At 50.1% G+C, this 14807-nt stretch overlaps 1 protein-coding gene across 1 annotated transcript in view; it reads left to right on the forward strand.

Annotated features, from left to right (window-relative positions):
* Positions 1 to 14807, forward strand: part of HUNK (hormonally up-regulated Neu-associated kinase) — a 154583-nt gene that overhangs the window by 120291 nt on the left and 19485 nt on the right. Inside the window, exons 9-13 of the mRNA XM_012558612.1 lie at positions 199 to 361; positions 4052 to 4135; positions 7492 to 7539; positions 12209 to 12386; positions 14464 to 14780. Of these exons, the coding sequence (XP_012414066.1) occupies positions 199 to 361; positions 4052 to 4135; positions 7492 to 7539; positions 12209 to 12386; positions 14464 to 14780 (790 nt within the window). The remainder of the gene's footprint in view (positions 1 to 198; positions 362 to 4051; positions 4136 to 7491; positions 7540 to 12208; positions 12387 to 14463; positions 14781 to 14807) is intronic.

Genomic DNA, 14807 nt, shown 5'->3' on the forward strand with positions numbered 1-14807 from the left:
TGGATGGATGGGTGGGTGGATGGATATAGATGATGGATGGGTGGGTGGATGGATGATGGGGGGATGGGTGGATGGCCCTGATTGTCCATAGGAGGCCTGTGTAGTCCGTCTGTGCTGCTGCATTTGTGTGCATTGCTCATGAGGCCCAGGAGCCTCCCCGTGAAGGTGAAGTGACCGGTTCTCCCTCCCTCTGTGCAGGATCCACCTGGAGGATCTGAGCCCGAGCGTGGTGCTACACATGACAGAAAAGCTGGGCTTCAAGAACAGCGACGTGATCAACACCGTGCTCTCCAACCGTGCCTGCCACATCCTCGCCATCTACTTCCTCTTAAACAAGAAACTGGAGCGCTATCTGTCCGGGGTAAGTGGGGCCTCGTGGTGGTTTTCTGTGCTCTCTCTGGGAAAAGGCACTGTTCCACTCAAAGGGTTTCCCAGTTGCTGACACTTGATCCTGAGCTGTTAATTTAACCTTGTGTGAGGCTGCGGTTCCTGAATGTGGAATAAAATAGTGGCAAAACCTACTTCTTGGGTAGAGCCTTTTATCTGAGGTGTTTTTCAAATATTCTCCCACAGACTTAAGCCCTGGGCAGAATTGTGAAGGATTCAACTCTTTTCCCTTTAGCTTCTGCATTACCCTTTTTGTTTCGCTCCCTCTGAGTTCCCTGGGTTCCCCATGCTGTAGGCATTGGGGACTCCTGTGGCCATAAAGGACTCTCTTGGTGGTGCAGACAGTTAATGTTCTCAGCTGCTAACCTAAAGGCTGGAGGTTGGAGTCCACCCAGAGGAGCCTCAGAAGAAAGGCCTGGTGATCTACTTCTGATAAATCAGCCATTGAAAACCCTATGCCTCATCTACCCTGAGCTACCGCTATCGACCATTCTGGTCAGGGCCATGATAGATGGACCCAGACAGAAAGGGAGAAAAACGTGGAGCAGAACTCAAATTCCTAAAAAGTCCAGACTTCCTGGACCAGTTGAGACTGGAGGACTCCCTGAGACCTGTCGCTCTGAGATACTCTTTAAACCGTGAGCTGAAACTAGATCCTGAGGTCACCTTTTAGGGAAATAACAGACTGGCACACAAAAGTAAAGGATACTACCCATGAGTAGGGGGCTTCCTTAGAAGACCATCTGTATGAGACCAAAAGGTCAACAGTTATTGTAAAGCAAAGATGAACAGGTACAGGGCAGGAAACCACAGTACTGGAAACGGAACGACCAGAATGCAGTTAAAGAGAACGTTGATACAGTGTAAGAAAACGTAACTAATGGCGCTGAACAATTTGTATAGAAAATGTCAAATGGAGACCTAGTTAACTTTCCCCTAGAACACAATAAAATATTACTAAAAAAAGAAAGAAAGAAAAGAAACCCTATGGACAAGTCCTCCTCTACACACACGGGGGCGCCGTGAGTCAGAGCCGACGCAGCAACAACTCATTAACCGGTGGCCACAGGAGAGGGAGAAGCAGTGCTCTGAGGTGTCTGTCTCCAGCGCAGGCTCGGTTTACGTTTTCTTCTTGTCCAGAAAATAAGACTGAAGTTAAGCTTCACCAGCTTGACCCTGGCACCGTCACTCCGTGTGTGGGTGGGAAGCCCCAGCATCCAGTGTCACATGTGGGGGGCACCTGGGTGCAGAGCTGCGGTGTGGGGTGGACCGTGGTGCCCTGACACCCTCGTCACCTTCGTTGTTTTGCCACAAGCAGTTTACACGTGCCTGGGTAAGAGAATTTACGTAATTCCTTAGCTAGGTTTCACTAAATCGCCTCTCCACATGGACAATGGCTTCAAAAGTATTTGCGCGTTTTTGTTTCTCTGCTTTGCCCGGGATCAGGGTTGCACTGTTGCAGAGCTGAAGCTGAGCGTGCTTTCTTTACTGACAGCGTTCTCTGAAACTCAGCTCATCTAGCTCTAACCAGGGCTTCCAACTAGTTGGTTCCGGTTTGAACCCTTGCTGAGAATATGCATTTCAACCCCAGATATACTGAATCAGAATCTACATTTTAACAAGATCCCCCGGGATTCTTATGTATAACTTCGGGGGAACTTGTTCGGAATGAATCAGTTTGAAGCCCTGGTTCTAAGTGGAGAAGGTTTTATGTTATTGGGCCTGTTTCACTTTTCACCCTTAAGTCATAGGACTTGCCTTCTCTGAGGTGGTGGTGGTTCAGGGCCTTCCAAGTGGGAGACCTGGGTTTGGTTCCCAGCTGGTGCACGTCATGTTTCAGCAGAGCTTCCAGACTAAGATGGACTAGGAGGAAAGGCCTGGCGATCTACTTCCAAAAATCAGCCAATGAAAACCACCACATTTCGTTTCACAGTTGATCCTGGGGATGGTGCAGGACCGGGTAGTGTTTTGTTCTGCTGTGCATGGACTCACCGTGAGCTGGGGGCCAGCTGGATGGCAGCTAACAACGACAACAACCTTGTCTGAGAGCCAACATCTGGGAGAGCAGCTGCTTTTAACTGGAGGCAATTTACCCACATAGACAATTACAGCTAGTCCGCTCAGTGCTTTCCAGACATGGCTGATTTAAGTGTACCGCGTGCACTGTCCCAGTTATTAATCTTATCAACCAATTACGAATAGCCCATGTATAATTCTGAAATCCAAACCGAATAAACCCATTGCTGTCGAGTCAATTCTGACTCACGTCGACCCTATAGGACAGAGGAGAACTGCCCCCTAGGGTTTCTAAGGCGGTAAACCTTTATGGAAGCAGACTGCCACATCTTTCTCCTGTGGAGCAGCTGGTGGGTTGGAACCTCCGATCTTTTGGTTAGCAGCTGAGCACTTAACCACTGTACCACCAAACCAACCAACCAACCTGTTGCTGTTGAGTCGATTCCAGCTCATAGCGACCCTATAGGACAGAGTACAACTGCCCCATAGGGTTTCCAAGGAGTGCCTGGTGGATTCGAACTGCCGACCTTTTGGTTAGCAGCCGAGCTCTTAACCACTGCACCACCAGGGCCCTGACTGTGCCACCCGGGCTCTCGAAAACCCAAACTAGTGAATTAAAAAGTACAGCGTTATGCCTTAATGGTTTGTTCATTTCTCTCCTCTCTTAATTCCGGTTTCTTCTTAAAACCAAGAAAACGTGTTCTACACTGGAGAGCCTAGGAGAAGGACATTCAGTGAATATTGTTGGTTGATAAATGATTTAATCAGCCATTTAATTTCACCTGTCTCCGGACAGGAGTGCACCTGCATCATCTTAGGTGCGATTGTCTGTCTTCTTGAAGTTATATTATGATTGTGGCTTTTTGACTTTTTTTGGCTGGGGGTGTTTTAAACAAACAAGATGTATTTCCTGTTCAGTTGTTGTTAGGTGCTGTCACGTCGGCTCTGACTTATAGCAACCCTGTGTACAACAGAATAAAACACTGCCCGTCCTGTGCCACCCTCACAATCATTGTTGCTTGAGCCCATCGTTGCAGCCACTGTGTCAATCCATCTCATTGAGGATCTTCCTCTTTTTCAATGTCCCTGTACTTCACCAAGCAGGATGTCCTTCTCCAGGGACTGGTCCCTCCTGACAACACGTCCAAAGTATGTGAGACAAAGTCTCGCCATCCTAGCTTCTAAGGAGCACTCTGGCTGTTCTTCTTCCAAGACAGATTTGTTCCTTCTTCTAGCAGACTATGGTATATTCAATATTCTTTGCCAACACCATAATTCAAAGGCGTCAATCCTATTTAGTAGTTCAATAAAAAAAATTATTCTTCCTGACTCCCCTGTTTATCTCATCATCAGTGGTTTCTGCCTTCATGTCTCAGAGGAGTCTTCATCATGCAGGTGGAAGGACTGAGGTCTAACTGGGAGCAGAGCCTCCCAGAGTCATGTGGCCCTTCCTGGGCAGAGGCAGGTTGCCCGGTTCTCTGCGTCTGGGATGAGGCTTTGCATCGCAGTGAATGGGCTCACCAACTGTTTGCCACACTTTTCTAGCCAAGCGCATGGCTTCTGGTTTAAAAGTTAATGACTGCATAATGGACATTCCTATTTCCCGAGCATTAAGCCATGATTTTCCTTTCCTTTTCTTCTTTGGCAGAAATCCGACATCCAGGACAGTGTCTGCTGCAAGACCCACCTCTACCAGATAGAGAAGTGCAGGGCCACCAAGGAGCCCTATGAGGTGAGCGTGGCTGAAGCACAGCCAGGATCTCCTAGAAGCTGTTTCCACTCTGAGGAGGTGGAAAGGAAGTAGTTTATTGTGGGCCATTGAAGTAGCAGAAGACAAATACTGTCTTAGCTTTGCAGGGCTTCTGTGACAGAAATACCACGAGTGGGTGGCTTTAAAGAACAGAAATTTATTGTCTCATAGTTCCAGAGGCTAAATGTTCAAATTGGGGTCTCAGCCATGTCCATTCCATCTGTGAGTCTGTCTCCTAGTTCTGATGTCTGCCGGTGATCCTTGGCGTTCCTTTGCTTGTAGACGATCCTCATGTGGCGTCTGTCTTCCCCAGTGTGTGTGTCTCTGTGTCTATTCTGGTCTTTTTATAACTCAGACATGGTTAAGTTTAGGGTCCACCTTACACTGGTATGACCTCAACTGGGTGATTGGGTACATTGCACCGGATTGCTTAGATGGTCATTGCATTTCTTGTAGGGTAATTACATTAGATTATACTGTGGAAGGTGGTCCGCTCCACCCAAGACCAGTGATTTTATCACATGTAACTATTCTATGACAGCAGCTAGACTAGTGTTTGGCCGTGGACAGAGGGATCAGTGATGAAGCCAAGGGTGGCCGGGAAGGTGCAGGAGATCCAGCAGGCAATGATACCATTCTCCACTCCCCCAGTACCTGGTAACTACTAACCTGCTTTATGCCTCTGCCCCCATGCATTTGTCTGTTCTAGATATTTCATATAAATGATCCTTTTACAGAGTTCCCTGGTGGTGCAAGTCCTTAATGCACTTGGCTGCTAACCGAAAGGTTGGGGGTTCAAATCCACCCAGAGGTGCCTCGGAAGAAAGGCCTGGCGATCTCCTTCCAAAAAACCTGTCCTTAAAAACCCTTTGGAGCACAGTTCTACCCTGACACACGTGGGGTCACCATGAGTTCGAGTCGACTCCATGGCAGCTGGTTGGTTTGTCTTAGATGCACTGGATGCCCCTGCATCTGTGCCCTAAGTGACTTCTAAGCTACTTCGCTGACGTTTGTGTCCGCAGCTGCCCTTGTACCCGAGTCTCTACGATGTGCATCAGAAGGTGCCAGAACTGTGTGTTGGGCCTTTTTTTTCACCCAGACTTTTTCTCTGATGGTAACTTCACTTGGCCTGAGAATGCATGGTGTACACTTGAACATTTGTGGAAATATTTAATGGTTAGGGTTTCAGCAGGAACACTAATGGGAAAACAAGATTTCCGTTTCCTATGATCATTGGTTTTCTCCAAACTCAGCGACACTTCTGCTGATTGAATTACAGCCTGTGACTAGATTATCCACCTTGTCTCCCTTGGAACCCAGAAAGTGGAATAGAGCCAGTGAGAACACTTGCCAGGAAGGCCTGAGAGACCCCAGGTTTTATGAGTGAAGCCCACTCAGGGCCTCTGGGGTTTTGTTGAGGTTGTCATCAGCAGGTCCTGGAGGAGGTGCTGCAAAGATGTGGGGGTAGGGGTGGGGGGTGAGCGGGACCAGGGACGGGCGAACAGGAGTGCCAGGTTGTCGCTGAACTAGCTGTGGGTCTGCGTCCCCCAGGGAGGTCTGAAGCTGTGTCCTGTGCTCTGAGTCCAAGCAATGACCTCTTTGTCTTCCTTCGTTCCAGTTCTTTTTTCCTAGGAGACAAAGGAGCTGAATTAGGTTGAAAAGAGCTTCCCTCCGGGGATTACAGTGCTGTGATTTTAGGACTTTAGCGTTTTCTCTACCTCCTTCTGCCTGCACAAGGCAGAGAATGTATCTCTGAAAGTGGGACATGCACCTCATGGAAGAACACCTAGCCGTCTGAGCTGAGAGACTTCTCTTCCCATAAAAGGAGCCCCCGAGGACTGCGGGGGTCAGGGCGGGGCAGTCACTGTTCCAGAGCTGGCTTATTCAAGCTGGAGTCCCTGGGGTGCAAATGGTTAACACACTCCCTTGCTATCGGAAAGGTTGAAGCTTCAAGTCCACCCAGAGGCGCCTCAGAAGAAAGACCTTCCGAAACATCAGCCACTGAAAACCCTGTGGAGCACAGTTCTGCTCTGACACACGTGGGGTCGCCATGAGTCAGAGTCACCTCGACAGCAACTGGTTTTTTTTTGTTTGTTTTTTTATTAAAGCCATCAGGCCAGGAGTTATTTTCATTAATGCCTATACAAAATAACACTAACGTGTAGAAAAACGTAAAATAGAACTAGGAGGGATTCTCTGCGGTGGCAAAGTAACATGGCTCTTCGGAAGAAAAGTTGTGGGGAGCGTGGCAGGGGGACTCTACGTTTAAGGGTAAAATATTAAAATGTGCACTTTGTGTCTTATTTCAAAATCGAGACAACTTTAAATGAAGTTTGAAATCAGGCAAAACTATATCTGTGCTGTTAGGAATCAGATGGCAGTTACCTTTGAGGACGGGTGCTGGGCGAGGACGTGGGGGCCTTCTGGGTGCAGGCTGGCGTTTGTTTCTCGATCCGAGTGCTGTCCCCGTGGGTTGTGCTGTGTGTGAAAATGCATTGAGCTGCTCCTTCCTTCATCATGAATGCACCCTTCTGTGCACTTCATTTAAAAGTGTGTTTGTGCTAGTTCCCTAGGCCTGCCGTAACGGAGCACCACAACAAAAAACCGAAACCAAACCCGTTGCCGTCGAGTCGATTCCAACTCACAGCGACCCTACAGGACAGAGTAGAACTGCCCCATAGGGTTTCCAAGGAGCAGCTGATGGATTCGAACTGCCGACCTTTTGGTAGCAGCCATAGCTCTTAACCACTGCATCACCAGGGCTCCAAACACCATACACGGGTGGCTTATACAAACCGAAATTTATTGTCTCACAGGAAGGTGGAAGGCCAAATCAGGGTATCGGCCGCGTTGACTCCTTCTGAGGCTTTGAGAGGGAATCTGTTCCACGCGTCTCTCCTAGCTTCTGGTCATAGCGACAGGCATTCCTTGGCTTGTAGGTGCTTCTTCACATAGTATCCTTCATTTGTCCCCCATCTCCGTGTCTCTTCTAACTGATCACATCTGCAAAGACCCTGTTTCCAAACAAGGTCATGCTCACAAGTACAGGGGTTAGGACTTCAGCATACCTTTTAGGGGGAACACAATTCAGTCCACAGTGGTCTTAACGTAACAGTCTTAAACTTCAGTAAAAAGTTTACCTAGAAAGTCTTTTCAGTGCATAAATCAGGAGACCTGCTGCCTGCTTCCAGGGCTTTCCAGGAGTTGAGTTTCTGTCCGTAAACCCGGAAGAGGACAGTTGGCAACCAAAGCTGCAGGGGAAGTCTCAGCGGGTGGAGTTTGGGGAAGACCCAGCAGGTGTAGCTTCCTGAATTGTTGAAAAGTGCTGCTCTTCACAGGCCTCCCTGGACACCTGGACGAGAGACCTCGAATTCCACGCTGTGCAGGTAAGCACGGGGTTAGATCACAAAAGGCTGCACGAACTCTGCCCAGGGCTTCGGGGCTCTGTAGCTACCCCTGTCCCTGAGCCAGAGCTAAAACTTGCAGACTCCTGCTTTCTAGGGTTAATTAACATTTTTGTTTTATTCTAACTACACAGCCTAGTTATGCTTTTGCATTTCCATCTGTGTGAGAACTGGGATCCGCAACAGCCCAGAGATTCCAGGCTCGCTGGCCTGATTTATGAGCCAAACCTTTTTCTCAACTCACCGTTGTTTTATTCTGCTGCAAAATCAGGCCTCTGTGGCTCCCCCTTATGCCATGGGCAGCAAGGACCCAACACCCATCAGCAAATAAGCCCTGGACCCTGGGCCATCCCAGGTGCATGTGATCGGTACCTGGTTCCCCTCTGCTGTGCCAGTCAGATGAGAGCTCGCTCATCATCAAGGAGCCGTCAGACTCCAGGGGTGCCCACGCTGGACTTGTTAGAGTTACTCAGAGAAAACAGCTTCTGCTTGTCTCAAGCCTCGGGGCCTTGATGTCCCCATCATTGCCTGTCGTCAGTCCTCAGTGCAGGAGGGGAAACCCAGGTCTCCTGCAGCCTGGGCTGACGGCAGGGGCGGCCAGCTCTGTTCTGGTTCAGTGGAAGCGGTTGCTGCTTAGAAGGTGAGGCAGGTGAGGTGTGGGGTCCGTTTTATGCTCCAAGAGCTGGGAAGGACCCACCCTCCTTGTTGCAAATGAGGAAACACTGCCCTCGAGGGGGAGTGATGTGCATGGGGTCCCCCTGTGAGTTAAAGGGGCAGGAATGGGTTCCAGGTTTCCAGACCCCCAAGCTACAGACACGGTCCGCGTTTCCGGTGCACCACCCAGCGAAGCAGAACCAAGAAGCAAGGCGGAGAGGGTGTGGCTGTTGGAAGGTTGGAGCCTGGAGTTACGCTTCTACAGCTACTGGCTTGGATGAGCTGGAGGCCCTGTCCCTGGCGACCAGCACCCCCAGCTCAGACCCCACAGGGGGAGGACCAGGAAGCTGCGGACATCTCCCTCCAGAAGCTCTGGGGCTCATTGCTCTGTCTCCTAGCACCGCCATAAAAAATGCCTCCAAGTGGGCGGCTTTAACGAACAGGAACTTATTGTCTGACAGCTCTGGAGGCTCGGAGTCCAAACCAGGGTGTTGGCCGTGTTGATGCCTTCTCGGGGCTCTCGGGGAGCGTCCGCTCCATGCCTCCCCACTAGCTTCTGGAAACTCCCACAGGCCTTGGCATTCCTTGGTTTGTAGCTGTGTGTGCACCATCCTTCCTCCATGTAGATCTGTCTCCTTGTCTGTTCACCTGTTTGATAAGGACATCACTCGGACGGGCTTGGGACCCCCCCCGGTGTTAACTGATAACCGCTTCAAACGCCCTCCTTCCAAACAGGGTCACCTTCACAGGTGCCAGGGGTTGGAACTTCAGCACATCCTGTTGGAGGACACAGTTCAGTCCCTAACAGTCACCCGCTGGCTTCTCCCTCTCTTCAGTCAAAACAATGCGTGACACCTGCCCAAAGCAAAGGTGGGGACAGAAGGACGTGGGGAACCCGGGGTGGAAGGGGAAAGGGGGAGAGTGCTGACCCACTGGGGATGGCAGCCAATGTGACCAAACAGTTGTGTATAAATTTTTGAATCAGAAACTATTTTGCGCTGTGTACTTTCACCTAACGCACAATTTAAAAAAGAAAAAAAATGCATGGCATTAGAAGAGTCTTGGGTAGATAATCTCTTAGGGGGCCACATTTTCAGAACATCCAGGTTTGCATTTCCAAATGCCTATGCCAGTCTGCAGTGAGTGGAAAATGCCTTAAAGAAAACCAGAACCCGTTGTATGTGTGGTTTTCAGGCGCAGCCTCACAGGTCCTCTTCCTGACCTGATTTGAGGGGTGTGGACTGTGCCCTGAGCGTGCAAACAGGAGGTGCTTCAAACTGAGAGCTTGAGTTCCATGATCGGCTCTCAGAGGCCCCCGGGGGCGGTGCGGAGTAGTCAGGGAAGTTAGTCCCCCAGGCAGGCAGCCCACTGCTGGGTGGGGACGTGGGAGGATGCATCTAGAAGAGGGAGCGGAATTAGTCCCTCTGAAGATCTTTCTCTGTTACATAAGGCAATTTAGCATCCTGCTTCTCAGGAAATTTCTTTTGGAGAAAATAGGCCATGCAAATGGCAAGGAGTATGGATGATTGGTTTACACGTTTTGTGGTAAGTGCTTAGACGGCAGTGAGATTGGCTGGCTGCAGGCAGACACGTTTTCAGGGGGACTCTTGACCCTTTGCACACGGACTGACCCAGCAAAGGTACCTGCAGGGAGCGGTTGTGTGGCCATCTAAGATACTCCACTGGTCTCACCCCTTCAGGAGCAAGAGTAAATAACGAAAACTAAAGACACAAGGGAAAGATTCGTCCAAAGGACTAATGGACCACAGCTACCACAGCCTCCACCAGACTGAGACCAGTACAGCTAGACAGTACCCGGGTACCACCACTGACTGCCCTGACAGGGATCACAACAGAGGGTCCCAGACAGAGCTGCAGAAAAATGTAGAACAAAATTCTAACTCACAAAAAAAGACCAGACTTACTGGCCTGACACTGACAAGAGAACCCCCGAGAAGTATGGCCCCCGGACACCCTTTTAGCTCAGTAATGAAGTCACTCCTGAGGTTCATCCTTCAGCCAAAGATTAGACAGGCCCATAAAACAAAACAAGACTAAAGGGGCACACCAGCCCAGGGACAAGGACTAGAAGGCAGGAGGGGACAGGAAAACTGGTAATAGGGAACCCAAGATTGAGAAGGGAAGAGTGTTGACATGTTGTAGGGTTGGCAACCAATGTCACAAAACAATATGTGTGTTAATTGTTTAACGAGAAACTAGTTTGCTCTGTAAACCTTCATCTAAAGTACAATGAAAAAACAAAAACGAACAAGAGGTAGACCCCAGCGGGCACTTGCCCCTCACAGCAAGCCAGGGCTTGGCATCCCCACGCCCCGTTTACCCCTACTGTCTTCTCCCACTCAAAACCTGGACCAAATGAACCCTGATTCAATAGAGGCTTTGAAAAGCCTCCCTAGAAAAGGCTAGAAAAGAGCAAGAGGATGTTTTCTTCAGAAGTTTTCAGCAACCTAAATGAAAAATAGATGAACTCTCTTGAATTGCAAACGCTTTTAAAGTTTAAGGCAAAAACCGTGAAAATCTCTCTTCTTTTTCTCACTGCAGTAAGATCAGGGATCTGGTTGCCTCTGTTTAACAGTAAACATCGAACACGGTCATCAGAGTCAGGCAAAGAACTTCTTCCTGGTGGCATCACCCTTCTCAGAAGCTTGAACTCAATTTAATTTGGTTTGGCTTCTATTGGCATTTTTTTCCATTTCAATCACTGTTTACTGAGCTTCCTCAAAGCGTCTGGCTTGGTTCCAGAGGATGTGGGGCTGACGATCTATAAAAGAGTCCACTTCACTCCCATCAGAGGGTTGTAATCAATAAAAGCAAAACTTACGGCAAAAAGGGCTAAACATATGCCAGTTTTAAGTACACATCAAAGTGTTCACATGACTAAGGGGCGCTAAAAAGCCGATAACTCACCCAGACTTGCTCAGGATGACGGATTTTTGCCCGCACTGTGTCAGCCACTTCCTTGACTTAACTGAACAAATAAGAATGGATGTTAAGCCGGGAGCTTACTGTGGGCAGATTCTTAGGGCACCACTTTAAACGCAGACAGTAGTAGATTTCCAGAAGTCCCCATCTGCTTTGACTTCACTCCTTCAGCTTGTTCTGGAAAAATCGACCTCCTAGGTTTGAATCATGGTGCTGGCGAAGAATATTGAATATACCGGGGACTGCCAGAAGAACAGACACGTCGGTCCTAGAAGAAGTAAATCCAGAAGGCTCCTTAGAAGCAAGGATGGCAAGACTTCGTCTCACTTACTTTGGACATGTTGTTAGGGAAGACCAGTCGCTGGAAAAGGACATCATGTTTGGCAAAGTAGGGGGTCAGCGAAAACGAGGGAACCCCCCCATGAGATGGAGGGACACAATAGCCGCAACAATGTGCTCAAACACACCAGTGAGCGTGCAGACGGCGCAGGACCGGGCAGCGTTGCGTTCTGTTGTCCGTAAGGTCACCCTGAGTTCGAGCCGACGTGATAGCAGTTAACACCAACAACAGATGACCTTGTCTGTGCTGCTGGAGCACCCTGAAACGGTGCAGCTCAGGGAGCGGGGTGCTGGCCAAGCCTGCTTGCTGCCCGGGGTGGGAGATGGGCTCCCTGGGGGCACCCCTGGCCCTGGGCTCTCCACTCAGCACACAGCCAAGAGTTCAGGGTTTTGAAAAGCTGGATTATTCTAGTCCACTTGGTTCACTTTTTAAAGAGGAATCACATTGTAGTCTTTTTTTTTGTCACATCCAAGAGGTTTAATGTTCATACCATAATGTTATCACACTGAAGAATAATATTAACTCAGTAATACTGTCTACCCCTCAGTCTTTACTCAGTTTCCCCCGAATGTCCCCCAGAGTGTCTTAGATAACTTTTTTTTTTTTTCAATCTAAGAACCAAAACATAAAAAGGTAGGGGCTGTTCTATACAGGTGATAAGCATTCTATGTTGGGTTTGCGTCTGACTGTTTTATGTTTTCTCCCGATCTGAAGGATAAAAAGCCCAAAGACCAGGAAAAAAGAGGGGATTTTCTCCCCTGGCCGTTCTCCAAGAAGCTGGACAAGACCCTGCCCTCGCACAAGCTGGCCAGCGCCTCGCCCGTCACGCAGAACCAGGGCACCAAGGCACTGAGGGACCAGAAGGCCTCCAAGCCCGCTTTCCCCGACAAAGGTGGGTCAGCTCTGGGTGACGGCTCAGGCCACACGTACTGAGCTGCAAGTCTGCCGTGCGCCCCTCGCAGGGGGTGGCAGTCTGGGCCCCGAGAAGAGGGACGATCTTTATGCTGAGCAGGAAAGCAGTGGACAACCCCGAGGCAATGCAAGAGCCATCCACGGCCCAGCTGCCTGGTATTGGTCATCTGTGTGGGAAGGACTGGAGAAAGAAGACGGGGCGTGATCGTAGCGTGGGAGCAGAGATTGGGGTGCACAGTATTGAGGAGCAGAGTCAGGTGCATGGTACTGTGGAAACAGAGATCAAGATGAATGGTATTGTGGAATCAGAAAGGTTGGAGGTTCAAGTCCACCCAGGTGCCTTGGAAGAAAGGCCTGGCAATCTACTTCCCCCAAAAATCAACCATTCAAAACCCAATGGAGCACAGTTCTGCTCTGAGACACATGGGCTCACCATGAGTTGGGATCGACGCGATGGCCGCTGGGTTTGGTTTGTGTATTTATTTATGTCGGGCACGCGGCCCGAGCTGCTCTGAAGCCACCCCAATGAGCCTCCGCTTGCTCCCGCAGCAGGGCCTGCAGAAGAGAGATGCTGGAGCCGAGCTGGTTCCACGTGAACTTGGCTTTATTTCCCTCGGCACCAAGCATGCGTGTGGGTTTTCCCTTTCTCTCCTGGCACAGTTTGCAAACCTAGTTCCCAGCCTGTGCCAACTCCAGAGAGAAACCTTGGAGACTGGCTCGTTGCCTTTAACATATAGAAGAATGTTCATCCCCCACGCAGAATTGGATGAGGCTCTGGGCAGATCAGAAGTTTGAGGGAAAAGCTTGTTCCAGGTGGGAGAGCTGAGGGCCCACTTGCAGAAGCTCAGTAAGCCGGGCCTGGAGGGGCTTTGTGGGCTGCCTGTTGAATGCCTGTACCTCATTTATTCAGAGTCCCTTTGGCGGGATCCAGAATTTTAAGCCACCTAAAGCAGTGCTGATGTTGAGCTGGTGTCTTAATACCTTGGTGCTGCTGTAACAGAAATACCACAAATGTGTGGCTTTCGCAGACAAATCTGTTTTTTCACAGTTCGGAGGCTAGAAGTCTGAATTCAGGGCACCGGCCTTAGGGGAAGGCTTTCCGTCCTGTCGGTGCTGGGGGGGAGGTCCTTGTCTCTTTTCAGCTTCTGTCCCTCGGTTCCTTGGCGATCTTCATGTGGTGGGGCGTCTGTCTTCCCCTGTCTGTGTGTGCTTGCTTCTGTGCCTAAACTGCTCCTTTTATATCTCAAAAAGGAGCCCTGGAGGTGCAATGGTTAAATGCTCAGCTGCTCACGGAAAGGTCGGTGGTTCGAACCCCCCAGCCACTGTGCAGGACAAAGCCTGGCTATCTGCTCCCGTAAAGATGGAGCCTTGGAAACCCTATGAGGCAGTTCTGCTCTATCCTGTAGGATCACTCTAGGGTTGCATCAATCCGATGGCACACAGCAGCATACCTCAAAAGTGATTGGTTTAAGACACACCCTACATGGATATGACCTCATTAACATAATGAAGAAAACCCTATTTCCAGATGGGATTACATCCACAGGTATAAAACCAAACACCAAACCTGTTGCTGTCGAGTTGATTCCAACTCATAGCCACCCTACAGGACCGAGTAGAACTGCCCCATAGAGTTTCCAAGGAGCACCTGGTAGATTCGAACTGCCGACCTTTTGGGTAGCAGCCATAGCTCTTAACCACTATACCGCCAGGGTTTCCATCCACAGTTGTAGGGGTTAGGATTCCAGCACATACTTTTGGGGAACAGAATTCAGTCCGTAACAGTTGGTGCCACGAGGCATATGGGACCCAAGGAGACCTCCTGTTAGCAGATTTCTGCCCTCTCCTGTCTTCTAGAAAGACTACAGGCCTCTGGGGCGGTCAGGTGCTGCTGCTGGCCCCTCTGGTGGAGTAGCCACGGTCGTCTGCTCCTCGGTTCCCCTGACCTCCGCGGGGTAACCGTCCGCACAGCTGGCGCCTGGGGCAGGCGGGAGAGGAGGGCTGCGCGCACCGTGTACGCAGCCGTTCCACGCTTTCGTTTCCTCTCTCCGTTGCAGATTCCTTTGGCTGCCGCGGTATCTTCCGCAAAACCTCTGATTCCAACTGTGTGGCCTCTTCTTCCATGGAGTTCATTCCCATCCCACCTCCCAGGACCCCCAGAATTATAAAGAAACCAGAACCCCATCATCCAGGGCCCGGAAGTGCCGGCATTGCCCCCAAGGAGGACCCCCTGATGCTGGATATGGTGCGCTCCTTCGAGTCTGTGGACCGTGATGACCCCACAGAGCTGCTGTCCCCGTCTCATCACTACAGGATCCTAAACTCCCCCCTGAACTTCGCTCGCAGAAATTCCAGCGAGAGGACGCTCTCCCCGGTCCTGCCGCCCAGAAGCACCTCACCC

Source organism: Trichechus manatus, unplaced genomic scaffold (assembly GCF_000243295.1).
Source record: "Trichechus manatus latirostris isolate Lorelei unplaced genomic scaffold, TriManLat1.0 scaffold00177, whole genome shotgun sequence".
Lineage (NCBI taxonomy): Eukaryota > Metazoa > Chordata > Mammalia > Sirenia > Trichechidae > Trichechus > Trichechus manatus.